This window comes from Dendropsophus ebraccatus, chromosome 9, assembly GCF_027789765.1.
Source record: "Dendropsophus ebraccatus isolate aDenEbr1 chromosome 9, aDenEbr1.pat, whole genome shotgun sequence".
Classification (NCBI taxonomy): Eukaryota; Metazoa; Chordata; class Amphibia; order Anura; family Hylidae; genus Dendropsophus; species Dendropsophus ebraccatus.
In genome coordinates, this window is record NC_091462.1 from 110,310,382 (window position 1) to 110,330,898 (window position 20,517).

The 20,517-nt window shown below is 49.1% G+C and overlaps 2 protein-coding genes across 3 annotated transcripts; both read right to left on the bottom strand.

Annotated features, from left to right (window-relative positions):
* Window positions 1–1,022: 1,022 nt before the first annotated feature.
* On the bottom strand, window positions 1,023–2,706 carry LOC138800487 (E3 ubiquitin/ISG15 ligase TRIM25-like). The gene has a single exon (XM_069982194.1). It carries the CDS (start codon window positions 2,694–2,696, stop codon window positions 1,119–1,121), a length of 1,578 nt encoding a protein of 525 aa, XP_069838295.1. The 5' UTR covers window positions 2,697–2,706; the 3' UTR covers window positions 1,023–1,118.
* A 3,033-nt stretch (window positions 2,707–5,739) lies between these two features.
* MGRN1 (mahogunin ring finger 1) lies at window positions 5,740–20,392 on the bottom strand. 2 transcript variants are annotated; one of them, XM_069984350.1, is made up of 18 exons: window positions 20,310–20,392; window positions 16,682–16,772; window positions 15,882–16,000; window positions 15,568–15,656; window positions 14,556–14,702; window positions 14,085–14,202; window positions 13,750–13,816; window positions 13,426–13,469; window positions 13,123–13,170; window positions 12,293–12,361; window positions 11,158–11,317; window positions 10,969–11,078; window positions 10,707–10,888; window positions 10,495–10,612; window positions 9,726–9,771; window positions 9,010–9,090; window positions 7,476–7,518; window positions 5,740–7,168 (listed from the first exon to the last, which is right to left on the bottom strand). In XM_069984350.1, the coding sequence occupies exons 2-17, from the start codon at window positions 16,767–16,769 to the stop codon at window positions 7,478–7,480; spliced, it is 1,527 nt and encodes a 508-aa protein (XP_069840451.1). In that variant the 5' UTR covers window positions 16,770–16,772; window positions 20,310–20,392; the 3' UTR covers window positions 5,740–7,168; window positions 7,476–7,477. The 2 variants fall into 2 exon arrangements, with proteins under 2 accessions (XP_069840451.1, XP_069840450.1); XM_069984349.1 differs by lacking the exon at window positions 20,310–20,392 and adding an exon at window positions 19,241–19,343.
* Between the last annotated feature and the right edge of the window lie 125 nt (window positions 20,393–20,517).

Genomic DNA, 20,517 nt, shown 5'->3' on the forward strand with positions numbered 1-20,517 from the left:
CTAAAAATCTACGCCAGTGTAGGAATGGAATACTGCTGCTCAAATTTTGGACGAAAATTAAAAAAATGCACATGCTAAACCCTAGTGAAAAAATGAAAAAAAAAAGGAGCAGGTAGTGTAAACTGTTAAAGGGAACCTGTCACCCCCCGTGCCGGGGTGACAGGCTCCCGACCCCCCGCTACAGCCCCCTATACTCACCTGATCCCGCCGGGTCCCACTTCTGGATCCGGTCGGGTCACAGAGATATCAGCCGCTGCAGCCCGGCGCGTGCGCTGAGAGATGAGTCCAATGCTCATAGAGAATGACGGAGCGCTGGACTCTCAATCATTCTCTAAGAGCGTTGGACTCATCTCTCAGGCTATGTTCACACTACGTATATGTCCGGCCGCATATTTTTCGCGGCCAGACATATACGTGTAAAACTCCGGCTGGGATTTACGCAAGTTGCGGCTGGCTACATACGGTCCGCGAACTTACGCCCGTAAGCTACTTACGCTTCCCGAGCGGCGTACGTAGCGATCTGACAGCGGTCTTTTACTGGGATATCTTCGGCTAGCCCCGGACACCCCACAGAACCTTTTGGATCGGCAAATCAAAGTGCAAAAATAAAGAAATCACCACTACGTACGGGACCGCATGTTACGCTACGGGCGTAAGTTACAGCATTTCCGTCCCAAAACAATGGTCTGGTTCATTTTTTACGGCACCGCATACGATCAGGGCGTAAGTTCGTTCGTAGTGTGAACTGTGCCGCCGTACATCGTATACTTTCCATTGTACGCAAACTACGTAAGTTTCCGGCCGCTTATTCACGGAGCGCGCTATGGCCGGAAACTTACGTAGTGTGAACATAGCCTCAGCACGCGCGCCAGGCTGCAGCGACTGAGATCTCCGTGTCCCGACCGGATCCAGAAGCGGGACCCGGCGGGATCAAGTGAGTAAAGGGGGCTGTAGCGGGGGTCGGGAGCCTGTCACCCCGGCACGGGGGATGACAGGTTCCCTTTAATGAATAATGCATACACCTTGATAAATGTTGCTTAAAACACCAAATGATTGGCACAAAGAGAATGATAAATGTGCCCCTTAGTTTATGGCTTTAGAATCTTATGATCTTATTATCATTTTATAATTCTAATGGTGGTGTCTGTGCATATAAAGAAAGCGGCATAGAGCGGCTCGGTGAAGGTGGTGGAGAAGGTGTGTAGGTGTATGACGGGGTCACAGAGCTGATAGAAGGACAGACGGCCGGCCTCATAGTCCAGATAGATTCCGACAACCCGCACGGGGGAGTCTGATACCAGCTTCTTATGGATATTATTGTGCCATGCATGAAAACCATTATTCTCATATACAGCCCAGGATTTTTCATTATAACCAATATAAGATTCATTACCCACCACCTTCCTCTCCAGACTTTCCCCGGCCGCCCCTATCAGCCATTCCTTCGCCTGACTCACATCCACCTCCCAGTAATGTCTCCCAGAGGAGAAGCTGCGGGAACTGAACACCTGACACGTCTTGAACCTCTTGGGCCCATCAGGTCTGTTCTGTGATGTAGCGGTATAAGAAGCAGATCTGAGATCCTGTGATATAATAACGTTATTATGAGCGGTCTCTATATCCAGTAATATGTCTGATTTCTCCATCACTGAGAACTGTCTCTTTATCTTCATATCAGTCAGATCATCAGCAAAGTGCCCCAGTCCCCTGTGTACCATCTGTGACACTATAGCCTCATCCAGACACTGGGCGTCTCTTACATCACTGATGACATCACAGCTCCCATCACTAATGTCACCGCTGGTAATATCTTCTTGTAGGAAGGTCAGCGGATCAGTGATGTTACATAATCCCTCAAGCTGATTCATCTTCTCGGTCAGATCCTCCTTGTGTAGCTCCACCTGTCTGACCAGGTCACAGACTGACACTGACACCTCACCCTTCTGTCTGGAAATCTCTCCCAGGATTCTCTTTTCTACATTATCCAGCTTCTTCCTGAGATCAGTAAACAGCCCAGTGACTCTCTCAGTGAGTGCAGATGATTTCTCTTCCTGTTCTCTCCCATGGTGCTTTAGTTTCTGGACTCTTCTTCCAGCTTCCTCTCGCTCTGACTTCAGCTTCTCAATGACAGATCTCAGTTTCTCTTTCTCCTTCTCGGAGGCCACGTCCAGTAGCTCCACGTCGTGTCCCTTGTGATCTCCGGCCACCCAGCAGGACACACAGATACAGGCGTTGTCTACAGGACAGTAGTATTTCAGCACTTCATTGTGTGTGGAGCATTTTCTACTTTCAAATGAGGCAGTAGGTTCCATCAGACTGTGATTCACTGACCTGTTATGGGCCGCGAGATGTTCCTGGCACATGGAGGTCTCACACTGCAGACAGGACTTCACAGCCGGGACAGGAGACTTTGTACAGTAAGTGCAGAAGATTCTGGTCTCCTCCATATCAGGCTGAGTAGATAAGAAACGCTCCACTATATTACCCAGCTTCCTGTTCTTCTCCAGGGCCGGACGCTCCGGATATTCTGCTCTGCAGTCAGGACAGGAGTAACCTCCAGCCCCGTCCTGTGTATCCAGCACCTGAACAATACACGAGCGGCAGAAGTTGTGTCCACATCTCAGGGATACGGGATCTGTATAGAGGCTCAGGCAGATGGAGCAGTTCAGCTCTTCCCTCAGCTCAGCAGACGCCATTGTAGTAAGGAAGAGCAGGAATCAAAAGTGAAAGTTTCTTTACATGGGAAGGGCGGAGAGATTCTGGGAATAGACCATTAACCCCTGCAATACTGGAGGTCACTGTTACTCCATATAGTTGTATTACTGACCGCCATTTATTACAGCAACTGATAGAAAGAACTTTATGACTATACAGAGATGAGCGGCACCACACAGGCACTATGTATTCCTTACTATAGGACCTTCCTTCTCCTCTCCTTACCAGTGACTGGTTGGTTATACAACACTGCATCTTAAATGCTACAGAACCTCATAATATGTATCCCAGATGGCTGCTATATAACCGCTATACTTACTGTATCCAGGTCCAGTCTCCTGAAGGCAGCTATATAACCGCTATACTTACTGTATCCAGGTCCAGTCTCCTGCAGGCAGCTATATAACCGCTATACTTACTGTATCCAGGTCCAGTCTCCTGAAGGCTGCTATATAACAGCTATACTTACTGTATCCAGGTCCAGTCTCCTGAATGCTGCTATATACCAGCCTACTTACTGTATCCAGGCCCAGTCTCCTGCAGGCAGCTATATAACAGCTATACTTACTGTATCCAGGTCCAGTCTCCTGAAGGCAGCTATATACCAGCTATACTTACTGTATCCAGGTCCAGTCTCCTGAAGGCAGCTATATACCAGCTATACTTACTGTATCCAGGTCCAGTCTCCTGAAGGCAGCTATATACCAGCTATACTTACTGTATCCAGGTCCAGGCTCCTGAAGGCAGCTATACTTACTGTATCCGGGTCCAGTTTCCTGAAGGCAGCTATATACCAGCTATACTTACTGTACCCAGGTCCAGTTTCCTGAATGCAGCTATACTTACTGTATCCAGGTCCAGACTCCTGGAGGCAGCTATACTTACTATATCCAGGTCCAGTCTCCTGAAGGCAGCTATACTTACTGTATCCAGGCCCAGTCTCCTGAAGGCTGCTATATAACCATTGAGTCCCGAGAATGCTGTACAATACAGCTACAAATGCACTTTATAGGGTTGGAATTAAAACAAGAACCTCTTCGTCATATACCATATACTGGAAAAAGACTCAGAGGAGTCAGCCAGGTAAGGGCCTAACCAGACCGCAGAGAAACCATAAAGGCTGCGTGTATGAATGAAAGAAAGAAGAGAAAGCAGAATGCTGATAGGGATGATGACACTGTCGCAACAGGCAAAAGGGTTTCCCTCCACAGAGAAGCCGACACTAAGGAGAGCCGTCGTCCTTAAAGGGGTTCTCAGAGCATTGTGGGTGAACAGTATAACACATGGAACAGTAGAGCATTGTGGGAGAACAGTATAACACATAGCACAGTAGAGCATTGTGGGAAAATGGTATAAAATACAGCACAGCAGAGCATTGTAGGAGAACAGTATAAAACATAGCTCAGCAGTTTTGTTGTTGTACAGTCTTATTCTGTACACTTGGGGGGAGATTTATCAAACATGGAGTAAAGTGAAACTGGCTCTGTTGCCCCTGGCAACCAATCAGATTCCACCTTTCATTTTCCAAAGAGTCTGTGAGGAATGAAAGGTGGAATCTGATTGGTTGCTAGGGGCAACTGGGCCAGTTTCACTTTACACCATGTTTGATAAATCTCCCCCTATGTTTCTATCCCTTCCTCCTGTACTATCCTCTTCTGCAGTCTTGTTGCTGTAGCTCATGCGCCCAGTCGGGATTATTGGTGAACCTTGTTATCACTCCCATTGTATGGAACATTACTGCTATGAGACAAGGTTGCATCTTTCTGTAAAAATTCATATGTACAGTGGACGCGCTATCTATAAATAAAAAAAAACATAGCTCAGCAGAGCAGCGGAAATGAGTGGCATCAGCTTCTCAGTCTTTTTATCAATCATCAGTGAATCATTACTTACATATCTGCCCACAAATATTCATTGGAATATATATCACTCACCGGCCACTTTATTAGGTACACCATGCTAGTAACGGGTTGGACCCCCTTTTGCCTTCAGAACTGCCTCAATTCTTCGTGGCATAGATACAACAAGGTGCTGGAAGCTTCCTCAGAGATTTTGGTCCATATTGACATGATGGCATCACACAGTTGCCGCAGATTTGTCGGCTGCACATCCATGATGCGAATATCCCGTTCCACCACATCCCAAAGATGCTCTATTGGATTGAGATCTGGTGACTGTGGAGGCCATTGGAGTACAGTGAACTCATTGTCATGTTCAAGCAGAAATCGAGACTCATCAGACCAGGCGACGTTTTTCCAATCTTCTACTGTCCAATTTTGATGAGCTTGTGCAAATTGTAGCCTCAGTTTCGTGTTCTTAGCTGAAAGGAGTGGCACCCGGTGTGGTCTTCTGCTGCTGTAGCCCATCTGCCTCAAATTTCGACATACTGTGCGTTCAGAGATGCTCTTCTGCCTACCTTGGTTGTAACGGTTGGCTATTTGAGTCACTGTTGCCTTTCTATCAGCTTGAACCAGTCTGCCCATTCTCCTCTGACCTCTGGCATCAACAAGGCATTTCCGCCCACAGAACTGCCGCTCACTGGATGTTTTTTCTTTTTCGGACCATTCTCTGTAAACCCTAGAGATGATTGTGCATGAAAATCCCAGAAGATCAGCAGTTTCTGAAATACTCAGACCAGCCCTTCTGGCACCAACAACCACGCCTTCAAAGGCCCTCAAATCACCTTTCTTCCCCATACTGATGCTCGGTTTGAACTGCAGGAGATTGTCCTGACCATGTCTACATGCCTAAATGCACTGAGTTGCCGCCATGTGATTGGCTGATTAGAAATTAAGTGGTAACGTGCAGTTGGACAGGTGTACCTAATAAAGTGGCCGGTGAGTGTATGTATGTATGTATATATTATATATATATATATATATATATATATATATATATATATATATATATATATATATAGGGCCGCCCTATTTGCTGACGGCTGATTGGTCCATCACGTGGCCATGTGATCGCTGCTCAAAGCTTGAACTGGCGTTTACATAAGAAAGAGACGTCACAAATCTGAAGCTTTGTCAAGAATTTTATTCTTTTATTACATCGTATTCTTTTTAAATGAACAAAAATCATTTTTATAAACCATCATTTTCCGGAGTTGTAGTAGTAACCGTCCTGTGGTCAGTACACAGGGTTAATGCCATCATGGGCAAACATTCAACCAAGCAGTCTAAAGGGTTAATAGCCACTTGAGTTAGTGTCCTCTATAAGGGCAGGGGTCACTGCTGGGTCATGAGTGGCAAACAGAGACCAACTAAATCATGGTGCAAATCGTGGTACTGCGACAACTGTACTGTGACACCGTTCTCCCCATACAGAGGAAAGTTCAGCAAGGCCGAGCACTCCTTTGTTCATTATGGGGAGGGTCAAGCCGCAGTGAGAGCGGGTAACAACCAACATGTCCACCAATAATTACCCCACAATGGTTGTCACCCAGCTGTACAGACCCTAAAATGCCCTTTGCCCAATAATGCAGCAATACTTCACTGTACACACCAGACATTTAGTAGTCCCGGACCCACGGGAAGCCTTAATAGCGGCTATTTTGGATTTTCCTAAATGTTTTGAGGAAATAACAAAATAAGAAAGAGCTGAAATGAACTTAGAGGTGGCAATTTTAAGTTTTCGAGTCATTGATTCATGTCTTGAAACCAATATCATCCTGTTCGTAACGCCAACAATACACCAAGAATGTGACATTGTCAACCTTATGACTCAATCTTTGAAAATATTGTGTGAAAAGTCACATCTGATAGCTCTTTAAAGGGGTTATGAGACAAGCAAAACATGGCCACTTTCTTCCAGAGACAGCATCACTCTTGTCTCCAGTTTGGGTGCAGGTTTAGCAACTCTGTTTCACTGAAGTGAATGGAGCTTAATCGCAAACCGCACTGGAACTGGAGACGAGGGGTGCTGTCTCTGGAAAAAGTGGCCTTTTAAGCTACACGAAAGACCTAGGACCGTTATATGAATTCTGGGGCCGATCCAGGGAGACTTTTGGAGCTGCACTGCGTCAGCCATGGTGTCAAGTCACCGTCAAAGTGCAGGGATGGGGACTAGCTGTCAGCTGGACCTCCTGTGAAGGGAATCTGAGCTCCCAATATGTACACAGTGCAATGCACACATGCAGGCTGGCACACTGGGTGCCACGCTCACAGCTGCACACACAAGGCTGGCACAGTTACAATATACGCTGTCACATGGCACATCAAGCGGGCACTAAACTGACATTTATATACAGCCTGGCACGTTGTAGTGTAGATTGCCTACAGATGGGCCACAGATTGAGATACAGTGATGGGGGCATCGCTTCCGGCCCCGCTGGAATGTAGATGATTGGAGAAGAGATTGAGCCACAACCCGGACCACCACAGTGGGAGAACCGTATGAGGGGCGCCAGGAGAGGGAATCAGTTCAATTATTTGGTCGGCAAGCAAACCTGGAGGGAAAGAAACAAAACTGGATTTATCTAAATATTCTGTTACTCTGTAAACTTATTACATTGCTTAAAGGGGTATTCCAGCTTATAATATCTATCACCCCCTATAAAGTGTAGGAGGAGTCCAACCGCTGGGACCCCACATGATCTTAACAATGGCCACAAAGTCTGGCCTAGGAATGGAGTGGGGAGTCAGGAATTTGTACCACCGATCCATACATCATGTAGCTGTACACAGGGGTATTATAAGGTGGAATACCCCTTTAACCTGTGTTCTACAGATGTGTATGAAGCAGGAACCACTCACCGTCACTCATCAATCCCAATAGAACAGGAATCTGGACCCAGCGCTGCAAAGAACACAGAAACACCACAGCAGGTTAGTCTCCAGCACGGACAGCGCAGTGTTATATATCATATATTGGGGTCAGCAGGATGGAAGTTACTGAACACCGGACACCAGGATGATTTCACAACTTCCTCTCACAATCACATGCGCACCCCGGTTTGGGATGTGATGCTTATTTCCTCCATTTCAAGCTATTACTGTGTTCGTAGAACAGGAGCTTAAAGCGACCTTGTCCATCTGCAAAAACGTGAGACGTCACAAGGTTTGATTGCTCTTGGGTGTTCAGAGAAGGAGCTGGGAGAAGCGCTCACCTGTGCACTTCACTCCCTGGCTCGCTGTGATCTCCAATTCACTACAGGACGTGAGCTCCATAGACTTGATGAAGTGTGTCTTCTCATGTTGTCTTACAGATTTTAGCGAGCCATGGAGTGAAGCACTGAGCTGGGCGCTTCTCTCTCATTCTAAATGATCGGTGGAGGTCTGGACACACAAGACCCTGACATGTCAGAAGCTTTTGCAAATGGAAACATTTGAAATCTATTCTAGGTATGAGAGGAAACCCATCTCTGGCTTGTGACATATGCCTTAGATTGATACAATTAAAAGGGGTAGTCCGACAACTAAACTTATTGTAGCTGTCTTATATATGAACATATATCAGTAAATAAAGTTATGTTACTACTAGAGATGAGCGAACCTGGAGCATGCTCGAGGAGATCCGAACCCGAACTTTCAGCATTTGATTAGCGGTGGCTGCTGAAGTTGGATAAAGCCCTAAGGCTATGTGGAAATCATGGATATAGTCACTGGCTGTGTCCATGGTTTCCAGACAACCTTAGAGCTTTATCCAAGTTCAGCAGCCCCAGCTAATCATATGCCGAACGTTCGGGTTCGGATCGACTCGAACCTGAACCCGGTTCGCTCATCTCTAGTTACTACCTTTCATGCTAACCTTCTGATGCAAACTGCTCTGTTGCCTTCAGCCCAACAATCTGTCTGGACTTCCTGTTCCTGCTGTGCACACTAGCTGGTAATTCAGTCCACTATATCTCCTTCCCATTACATGGGGGGGGGGGGGGATGTCTGTTGGTGTGGTGGGCGGGGTTACAGACAAAAAGGTGTAGTAGTGGGAGGGAGACAGAGCTGGCTGAATTCCCAGCTAGACTATACAGCATGAACAGGTCTGTCACAGAATGTACACTAGACAGAAAGGGAGGCAATGAAGACAACAGATATCAGAAACAGGAAGAAAGCAGTCAAGTCCCCAGAAAGGTAGTAATATAACCTTATATATTAGTATATGTTCATTTATTAGGTGGTTGAAATTAGGTTTCACCATCAGAAAGCCCCTTTAAGCAGCCAGATGATGCTGAGACCCACAGCTGGGGACTGGGAAGAGGGAGCGGCTTCTCTCATAGAACGGACAGTTTCTTATTATGAACCAGGCTGGATATGTCCGTTTACTTATACAGCTCATGGAGGGAGGCCTCACCTGACGCGTCTTGGGCTTCATCCTCCTTCGGCTCCTGGGGTTCTGGGCTTTCCACTGGCTCATCAATCTGAGACCCAGATCCTACGAAGGACGAGAACATAATGTATGGATGGGTGATTGTTTCCTTTAAGGGGTTATCCCAAGAGTAAAAGTTACCACCTGTCCTGTGGATGAAGAAGAATACTTGTGCCTGTGTTTCGACCTTTGTTTCTATACCACCTTTTGCCCTGCAGGGTTGGGGTAGCCGTCCTATCAGGGTAACACAAGCCTCAGTCCTAGTTACCTGAGTTGAGCAACTCTCATTGGTGTACAGATCAATAAACAGAACAGTAACCCTTAGTTCACTGCAGCTACAGTTACAAATATACAGACTGTATATAGATACTGTATGTAAATATACAGACAGGGAGTAAGTATTTAGTAGTCGTGACCCATTGGTCACAAGAAGAGGAGTACCTCGTCCTTTATTCACCTTTTATTGGGCTTATAAATACAGTCGAGTATTGTACTATGTTGGAAAGTCTTATAGACAGTGAATGGAGCGGTGACTGAGCATGTGCACTGCTGCTCCATCACTCAGGGGACAGGAGACCTCAGATGTCGTAATTGGTGGGGTCTCAGCAGCCAGACCCCCACTGATCGGATACTGTGGATAGGGGATACCTAGTAATCTTGAGATAACCCCCCTCAGTCAGTGGGGTCTCGGGGCTTCTTACCTCGATGTGCTGAGACGATCTCTGGAGTGTCAGCAGAGGAGATATTCTACAAGACAGAAAAGAGTTACACAAGAGCGCAGCAGCTTATAACCTACTAACACTCTAAACCCAAATCTTTCCTCTATAATAAGCAGAACCCCCCCCCCATTCTTCCATCCTCCCGACCCCCACCATGAGCCAAGATTACAACCCTCACCCCTTTTATGATTTGGTTGCCATTAATATCAGCTATTGCCATGCCGAATATGCCTCCCCCAGAGAAAACCATCACTCTCTCTATCGCCACCTATAGGAGAACTCCCTGCAAGTCAAAGTCCGAACCCAAAAAGACCTTTATAACATAACGGTAAGGCCTTATTCACATGTTGCATGTGACCTCAGATCCACCATCATGGGCAATTTTAGGGCCCATTGATTTCTACTGGACTATTTGCACAGATCTGCACAGATCCGCAATCCATTCTGAAAAAACAATTGGACATGTCCTAGTGCAGAGCGTGATGACGGCACGGAACCACAACAGAAATCTGTATGATCTGAGTTTTTCACAGATTCCACGGATTTGACGTCTGTAAATCAGTGAAAAACACGGATGTGATGTCAGGCAGTGTGTCACAGGTCCCTCCTGGCAGATTCTTGAAAAAAACGGACACGGACTGCAAACGCAGACACAATCATGGACGGTTTTTCACGGATCACAGAGCGAGATAGCGAACTTTAAAAATCACTGAGCGTGCAAGACTATAGGCACTTCAGAGCGGACACTTACCTCCATCTGTGAGGAGTCTCTACTAAGGGAGCCGACCAGGGCCGGCCTCTCAGTGTTGCACCCTCCCGTCACCTCCTCATCCTCTTCATGGATGGGGGATGAAGGAGACCGCAGACCGCTAAAGGAAGATGGACGGGAAGAGGTTAATATAGAGGAACACAGTTTATAAGGATTAATGGGGAAGGGGGGGTACAGGAAGGGGGCGCTCTCACCTGTCCGGGGTCTTCACGTGCTTGCTTTTCTGATGGGAGTTTTCTGGGGTCCCCCGAGCTGGGAGCCCCTCGCTGTAAGGGATCTCCTCATATAGGGGGGCGCTGGCGGGGGGAGAGCGGAGTCCATTCAGAGCCTCCAGCAGAGAAATGGGCTCAAATCCCGGCGGGATGTTATCTGCCCCCTACAAGAGGAAGACCCTCTATGACAAACCCGTCACATGTCCCTCCCTGAGATTACTCACAGACAAGAGTGGCCACTTACAGAGGTGTCATCATGGTCCAGGGTCTGAGCCAGTACTGGGCTGAAGGAGATGGGGGGGAGGGGTCCCGGCTTCCTCCGCACCGCGCGGATCTGCAACAAGGCACGGAAAGCTGCAAGAACACAAGATACATGATACCAGAGCCCCCGGCTGTAGCCGCCCCCATAACCCACCGGATCTCAGGGACTCACGCAGTCGGCAGATGGGGCAGTTGTTAGCCTGGTAGCGCAGGGTGTCGGCACAGGAGTTGCACAGACAGAGGTGTCGGCAGGGCAGGATGAGTGTGTCCCGCAGGTCGGAGAGGCACACCACACACTCATTGCTGTTGTCGCTGTTCTCGTCCTCAGACGGCTGCACGGACACAAAGGTTCAATCTGAGTCCAAGAATGGATGAAAGCTGCACAGGTGACTGGTGAGAAGCCTGGGGCAGGACCTGGCACCATGACGTCTATGGGTGCAACACTGTATCTGGTACTACTGCTCAGTCTATTCAGCCAAGCTGCATTACCAGATGCTGTGACATGGACTAGAGGACCACCGTCCGGCCCAGCAGCACAGTCCGGCCACCGTCCGGCACAGCAGCACAGTCCGGCCACCGTCCGGCACAGCAGCACAGTCCGGCCACCGTCCGGCACAGCAGCACAGTCCGGCCACCGTCCGGCACAGCAGCACCGTCCGGCCACCGTCCGGCACAGCAGCACCGTCCGGCCACCGTCCGGCACAGCAGCACAGTCCGGCCACCGTCCGGCACAGCAGCACAGTCCGGCCACCGTCCGGCACAGCAGCACAGTCCGGCCACCGTCCGGCACAGCAGCACAGTCCGGCCACCGTCCGGCACAGCAGCACAGTCCGGCCACCGTCCGGCACAGCAGCACAGTCCGGCCACCGTCCGGCACAGCAGCACAGTCCGGCCACCGTCCGGCACAGCAGCACAGTCCGGCCACCGTCCGGCACAGCAGCACAGTCCGGCCACCGTCCGGCACAGCAGCACAGTCCGGCCACCGTCCGGCACAGCAGCACAGTCCGGCCACCGTCCGGCACAGCAGCACAGTCCGGCCACCGTCCGGCACAGCAGCACAGTCCGGCCACCGTCCGGCACAGCAGCACAGTCCGGCCACCGTCCGGCACAGCAGCACAGTCCGGCCACCGTCCGGCACAGCAGCACAGTCCGGCCACCGTCCGGCACAGCAGCACAGTCCGGCCACCGTCCGGCACAGCAGCACAGTCCGGCCACCGTCCGGCACAGCAGCACAGTCCAGGTTTTACCCTGTGCAGATCGCTCTGTATTTAGGCCCACAGCTGTGACAGATGATGGCCCGGACTTACCTTAGTCTCCTGGTTGTTCTTGTTCTCAATGCCGTAGATTTCCTGCAGCAAATAACTCACACGATCCACCTGTAACACAAAATCCAATGCAGGTCAGTAATGGCCGCCAGGAAGCTAATGGCCGCTACCGAATCCTATAATCTACTAGTCACACTACAACCCCAGAGGTCATATCTCCTATATGTGACCCCATCACAGCCGAATCCTATAACATACTAGTGACACTACAACCCCAAAGGTCACCACTCCTCTATATGTGGCCCCATCACAGCTATAGGGTCACCTCACATATTTACAGGGGAACTCTGGTGAAATTTTTCTTTTTAATAAACTGGTTTCAGAAAGTTATATAGATTTATAATTTATTTCTATTTAAAAATTTCCAGCCTTCCAGTACTTATCAGCTGCTGTATATCCTGCAGGAAGTGGTTTATTCTTTCCAGTCTGACACAGTGCTCTCTGCTGCCACCTCTGTCCATGTCAAGAATTGTCCAGAGCAGTAGGAAATCACCATAGAAAACCTCTCCTGCTCTGGACAGTTCCTGACATGTACAGAGGTGGCAGCAGAGAACACTGTGTTAGACTGGAGAGAATAACTTCTGGAGAGTTGCACGGATTGGCTTATATTCCCAGTCATGTCCTAAGGCTTCTCATCAGAATCAGGAACATTTCTCTCCGACCTCACTGTGGAATAAGCAGCTGCTAGATACCACATGTAATACTGATTCCTATATAAAATATCCAGTCAGACCCACAAGCAGCCATATCCTCCCCCCATACACATTACATTAGAGCTAAACCCTGTAATATGTCAGATATTTGGTACTTACTATCTGCTTCTGCTTCAGAGGTTTCACAGAGAAGCTGCCATCAACGTGCTGCAAAGAAGAGAAGAGCGTGAGAGGAGCGAGAGGATAAATAGAGAAGATACCATAAAGAGGATACACAGAGGAAATGCCATAGAGAAGATACACAGAGGGGACACAATAGAGGGGACACCATAGAGGGGACACCATAGCGGGGACACCATAGCGGGGACACCATAGCGGGGACACCATAGCGCCATAGAGACGTTACATGAGCTGTTATGGTTGAAGTTCAGGAGGTTACAGATACGTCACCCGCCATCTTACCTTCTCAAAGGCAGCCAGGAGGACATGAGCGTGCCCAGATCCCTCTGTATAAGGAAGAGGAGAGAGGCGGCATGTCATTCATCTATCATATATACAAACACGCAGGGGGAGATTTATCAAACATGGTGTAAAGTGAAACTGGCTCAGTTGCCCCTAACAACCAATCAGATCCCACCTTTCATTAATCAAGCAATCCATGAGGAAAGAAAAGTAAAATCTGATTGGTTGCTAGTGGCGATTGAGCCTGTTCTACTTTACACCAGTTCGATAAATCTCCCCTATAATGTCTATTACAGGATCGGGCTGTAGTAATCCTCCCCTTACCTCCACCCTCGGCCACCACCGCCTGGATGACCAGAGGAATGACCCCTTTATCAAGGTCAAAGTTCAGCTGTGAATAAGAAAAACATTGGTGTTAAACTACAAGAATGCTTGAGGGTGTTATAATCCTAATACTGACATATTGTAGGATATAGCCCCCCCCCTTTCCCCTCCCTGATCGGTGGGGTCCTACCCCTGGGGGCTGTGTGCAGGACCTGAACTGTGCTGAGAAATACAACACTGCTCCAGCCAAGACATAGAGAACAACTGTGTGGGGAGCCGGGACCTGACTAGGAATGGTGGGGGATAAGCTGGTCCTCTGGGGGGATAGCACTCACCTCCTCATCCTTCCAGTCATTGAAGTCAATTTTGAAGGCTGGCAGAGAGAAGTGCTGACTTAGTCCTCGCTTATAATAGACGGTTTGGGACTGCGGGGCCGGGCTGCGGGGACTGTACCTGTTGGGGACACAAGTGAGGACATGAGACATCACACATGAGGAGCCTCAGACTCAGTGAGGTTTGTTATCTAGGAGACTGCTGTAACACCACCCAGCCTGCAGGGGTCAGGCGTCAGCCATGACATCACACAGCCTGTAGGGGTCAACATCAGCCATGACATCACACAGCCTGCAGGGGTCAGGCGTCAGCCATGACATCACACAGCCTGTAGGGGTTAGCATCAGCCAAGACATCACACAGCCTGTAGGGGTCAGCATCAGCCATGACATCACACAGCCTGCAGGGGTCAGGCGTCAGCCATGACATCACACAGCCCGCAGGGGTCAGGCGTCAGCCATGATTCTACTTACACGGCCATCCCCCCCACAAACTCCTCGCTGGCCTGGCAGTAAACAGTGATCGCCACACGGGCATCTGCGTCAAATGTGAATTCTAGACCGTATAAGACTCGGGGTTTTCCTCCATCTTCCATCGGACTGTCCGCTCCTTCCTTGTATCTGGAAACACAAAACAATAGAACTGCATGTGATACAGTACCAGGTACAGCAGCCACCATGTGTGATACAGCGCCAGGTACAGCAGCCACAATGTGTGATACAGCGCCAGGTACAGCAGCCACAATGTGTGATACAGCGCCAGGTACAGCAGCCACAATGTGTGATACAGCGCCAGGTACAGCAGCCACAATGTGTGATACAGCGCCAGGTACAGCAGCCACAATGTGTGATACAGCACCAGGCGTGGCAGCCACCATGTGTGATACAGCGCCAGGCGCGGCAGCCACCATGTGTGATACAGCACCAGGTACAGCAGCCACAATGCGTGATACAGCGCCAGGTACAGCAGCCACAATGTGTGATACAGCGCCAGGTACAGCAGCCACAATGTGTGATACAGCGCCAGGTACAGCAGCCACAATGTGTGATACAGCGCCAGGCGCGGCAGCCACCATGTGTGATATAGCGCCAGGCGCGGCAGCCACTATGTGTGGTACAGCGCCAGGCGCGGCAGCCACCATGTGTGATACAGCGCCAGGCGCGGCAGCCACCATGTGTGATACAGTGCCAGGTGCAGCCGCCCCCGTGTGTGATACAGCGACAGGTGCGGCAGCCCCCTTGTTCGACACAGCGCCAGGTGCAGCAGCCCCCGTGTGCGACACAGCGCCAGGTGCAGCAGCCCCCGTGTGCGACACAGCGCCAGGTGCAGCAGCCCCCGTGTGCGACACAGCGCCAGGTGCGGCAGCCCCCTTGTGCGACACAACGCCAGGTGCGGCAGCCCCCGTGTGCGACACAGCGCCAGGTGCGGCAGCCCCCGTGTGCGACACAGCGCCAGTGACATGTACACTAAGATCTGGGCCATTACCTGACAAGGCGCAGGGAATCCTTACGAATGTTCACCAGGCTGCGTAGGGTCTTCACCGGCTCATGGGGGGCCGGGGTCAGATACGGGAACTGAAAGGAGGAGAAAGAACAAGGACTCCTGAAAGGTCGGCATCATACAGCAATATATCCAGGCTTAGGAAAACATGGCGGCTTTCTTCCAGGTACAGCACCACCCCTGTCCTCAGGTTGGGTGCGGTATTGCAGCTCAGTTCCACTGAAATGAATGCAGCTGAACTGTAATACCACACACAACCTGAGCAGAAGGGTTGCGCTGTTATTACACATACACAGTACCTGAACAGGTCGGTTTCCAAGGAAGTTAAGGTCACTATTCTCCCCGAACAGATATCCCTCAGGGTGGGGGGTCTCAAACTTTTCTCCCCCCATAAAGAAATGGCTGGCAAAGTAATTACCTGGAAGACAAAAAAAAAAAAAAAAAAAAAAAAAAAAAAAAACAAGAAAATTTTTTTTTTTATAATAATAATAATAATAAATAGAAGAAGAGACATTTATATAATGTAATATAACAATTCCTGTAATTATCCAAGCTATTATCTGTAACCTGCAGCTCTTCAGCTGTTGGAGGACTAAAACTCCCAGCATGCCACATGCTATAGTTTTCTTCTAGTAAAGACTATAACCCCCACCATCCTGCTATATATCATTACTATAACCCCCACCATCCTGCTATATATCATTACTATAACCCCCACCATCCTGCTATATATCAATCATTACTATAACCCCCACCATCCTGCTATATATCAATCATTACTATAACCCCCACCATCCTGCTATATATCATTACTATAACCTCCACCATCCTGCTATATATCATTACTATAACCCCCACCATCCTGCTATATATCATTACTATAACCCCCACCATCCTGCTATATATCATTACTATAACCCCAACTATCCTGCTATATATCATTACTATAACCCCACCATCCTCCTGTATCATTACTATAACCCCCACCATCCTCCTGTATCATTACTATAACCCCCACCATCCTGCTATATATCATTACTATAACCCCCACCATCCTGCTATATATCATTACTATAACCCCCACCCTCCTTGCACTCACCAGATTTGGGGGGGTAGCGGTACGCTGAGTTGGCTTGGATGTCGATGTCTTCTACCCCCGCGATCCTCCGGCCCCAGACTGCCCCCATGATCTACCAGAAAGAGAAAACATGAGGGTCACGGTGACCGGACAGACACAGCGGTGGGCGCCATGGTAACACAACGTCCGGTTGTACAGATGGAATCTGTGATGCAGCTGTATGATTGCAGCTCTGAGGCAGATATGCTCCTCACTATGGACAAGTCTAGACAAGGGGGTTGACTGATGGTTAATGGAGTACCACACCTGGCGGCCATTCCTCCTTAAAGGGGTTCTCCCACTGTAGGTAATTATGCCATGTAATAGATGTGGGCCTCATCCTGTGATGCTGCGATATTCATACAATGTCTTATACCCCGACCAGTGATCTGGGGACAGGCGGGGGCCCGGAGATGAGACCCCCCCCCCCCCCTATCTATGGTATAGGCTGTGGATGCCCCCGATGGGAATACCCCTGTAATGCTGCCAGACACCTCTGTCACATATCTCCATTCCTGTCAGTACAGCAGAGTAGTCTGGGCCGGATACCACTGTACCAAACCCTCAGCTGTCACAGGTACACTCACCCACACTGCACCTGATAGACATGGAGATAGATGCAGACTCAGCGCACAGGTATGTGTCAGCCAGGATTACAGGTGTCACCACAAGAGAGCCACACTGTACTATAGAGGGGATCTCAGAGGCCACTTCTGGGTAGTGTAGAGATCAGTGATTGTAGTAGGGAGCCATCACACAGGACAGTGCTCACAGGGACACTAACCGCTCACTACTACTACTACTACTACTACTCCCATCACACAGGACAGTGCTCACAGGGACACTAACCGCTCACTACTACTACTACTCCCATCACACAGGACAGTGCTCACTACTACTACTACTACTACTCCCATCACACAGGACAGTGCTCACTACTACTACTACTACTACTACTCCCATCACACAGGACAGTGCTCATGGGGGCACTAACAGCTCACTACTACTACAACCACTACTCCCATAACACAGGACAGTGCTCACTACTACTACTACTCCCACCACACAGGACAGAGCTCAGGGGGACACTAACCGCTCACTACTACTACTACTCCCATCACACAGGACAGTGCTCACTACTACTACTACTACTACTACTCCCATCACACAGGACAGTGCTCACTACTACTACTACTACTACTACTCCCATCACACAGGACAGTGCTCACTACTACTACTACTACTCCCATCACACAGGACAGTGCTCATGGGGACACTAACAGCTCACTACTACTACAACCACTACTCCCATAACACAGGACAGTGCTCACTACTACTACTACTCCCACCACACAGGACAGAGCTCAGGGGGACACTAACCGCTCACTACTACTACTACTCCCATCACACAGGACAGTGCTCACTACTACTACTACTACTACTCCCATCACACAGGACAGTGGTCACTACTACTACTACTACTACTCCCATCACACAGGACAGTGGTCACTACTACTACTACTACTACTACTCCCATCACACAGGACAGTGGTCACTACTACTACTACTACTACTACTCCCATCACACAGGACAGTGGTCACTACTACTACAACCACTACTCCCATAACACAGGACAGTGCTCACTACTACTACTACTCCCACCACACAGGACAGAGCTCAGGGGGACACTAACCGCTCACTACTACTACTACTCCCATCACACAGGACAGTGCTCACTACTACTACTACTACTACTCCCATCACACAGGACAGTGGTCACTACTACTACTACTACTACTCCCATCACACAGGACAGTGGTCACTACTACTACTACTACTACTACTCCCATCACACAGGACAGTGGTCACTACTACTACTACTCCCATCACACAGGACAGTGGTCACTACTACTACTACTACTACTACTACTCCCATCACACAGGACAGTGGTCACTACTACTACTACTACTCCCATCACACAGGACAGTGGTCACTACTACTACTACTCCCATCACACAGGACAGTGGTCACTACTACTACTACTACTACTACTCCCATCACACAGGACAGTGGTCACTACTACTACTACTACTACTACTCCCATCACACAGGACAGTGGTCACTACTACTACTACTCCCATCACACAGGACAGTGGTCACTACTACTACTACTCCCATCACACAGGACAGTGGTCACTACTACTACTACTCCCATCACACAGGACAGTGGTCACCACTACTACTCCTCCTCCTCCTCCCACCATGCCCCGCAGCCCTCTGGGAGTAGTACAGCTGGGGGCCCCTGGTACATACTGTATGATGTGGTGACTGATCCCTCTCTGTGCCCCGTGATGTATCTGCCTCCAGCTATAATACAGACATATACGCAGCCCTCACTAATCTATGGCCGATCTCCCCATCTATATAACTATGCTGGGACCTGTAGTCCCCCGGCGGCTCCATAGCCCCGGGATCACACGCATATGCCGCCCTTCCCTCATACACCGCTCCCGGTACTCCCCAGCAGGCAGCTACATACCGACGAGTCTCTTGTTTTCGGTTTCTGGGCCTCCTTCCTCCACAGATGCCTGGGAAGCCGCCGCTATGTCGCAATGACTGCCGGGAGCTGTAGTTCTTACGTCTGGATAGCGGCCGCGCCTATTGCGCTAGAAGGAAGGTGGGAAAACTACAACTACCGAGATGCACCGCGACGGATTCACAGCTGACCGGCGTCACTAAAGAAAACAATACCCGGGCCGTACCAAAAGCGATGGAATGGGGGGGGGGGGGGACAAACTGTGGAATGATCCATTTAAAGTTTTTGTGTAAGCTGTGAATGTTAGGTTTGTTGGGTGTAGGCGCCGTAGTGTTATCTCCTCCATTCCTGGCGGTTCGTATAAAACTTGTTTGTTCTTATAATTATAAGTACTGAGCTGTAACTAAAGGGAATCCTGCACTGATCCTGAGTTATATCCTATATTATACTGCAGAGCTGCACTCACTATTCTGCTGGTGGGGTCACTGTGTACATACATTACTTACTGATCCTGAGTTACATCCTGTATTATCCTCCAGAGCTGCACTCACTGTTCTGCTGGTGGGGGTCACTGTGTACATACATTACCTTACTGATCCCGTATTATACTCCAGAGCTGCACTCACTATTCTGCTGGTGGGGTCACTGTGTCCATACATTACTGATCCTGAGTTACATCCTGTATTATACTTCAGAGCTGCACTCACTATTCTGCTGGTGGGGTCACTGTGTACATACATAACATTACTGATCCTGTATTATACCCCAGAGCTGCACTGGCTATTCTGCTGGTGGGGTCACTGTGTACATACATTACTGATCCTGTATTATACTCCAGAGCTGCACTCACTATTCTGCTGGTGGGGTCACTGTGTATATACATTACTGATCCTGTATTATACCCCAGAGCTGCACTCACTATTCTGCTGGTGGGGTCACTGTGTACATACATTACTGATCCTGTATTATACTCCGGAGCTGCACTTACTGTTCTGCTGGTGGGGTCACTCTGTACATACATTACATTACATTACATTACTGATCCTGTATTATACTCCAGAGCTGCACTCACTATTCTGCTGGCTGTGCTGGCTTCTCCCCCACATCAGTTTTGCTTTGCTCTGTACAGACAGCAGTTTTCCCGTGCAGAACTAAAGCTCCCAGCATGCCATGATAGCCAAGAAGCTTGCTTTATAACAGGGAAGGGGAACAGTTAGCCCTCCACCTGCTGAAAAACTACAATTCCCATGATGCCGGGAGGTTTCTCCTTCCTTGCCGTA

Bases quoted from the DNA above. Each gene is read 5' to 3' on its own strand.
- LOC138800487 (XM_069982194.1), bottom strand. From the start codon at position 2,696: ATGGCGTCTGCTGAGCTGAGGGAAGAGCTGAACTGCTCCATCTGCCTG.
- MGRN1 (XM_069984350.1), bottom strand. From the start codon at position 16,769: ATGGGGGCAGTCTGGGGCCGGAGGATCGCGGGGGTAGAAGACATCGAC. The intron at 11,318-12,292 runs GTAAGTCCGGGC...GTGTCCGTGCAG, and splicing joins AGAACAACCAGGAGACTAAG to CCGTCTGAGGACGAGAACAG. The intron at 7,519-9,009 runs GTGAGGCCTCCC...TGTTCTTTGCAG, and splicing joins TGAAGCCCAAGACGCGTCAG to CGCTGGGTCCAGATTCCTGT.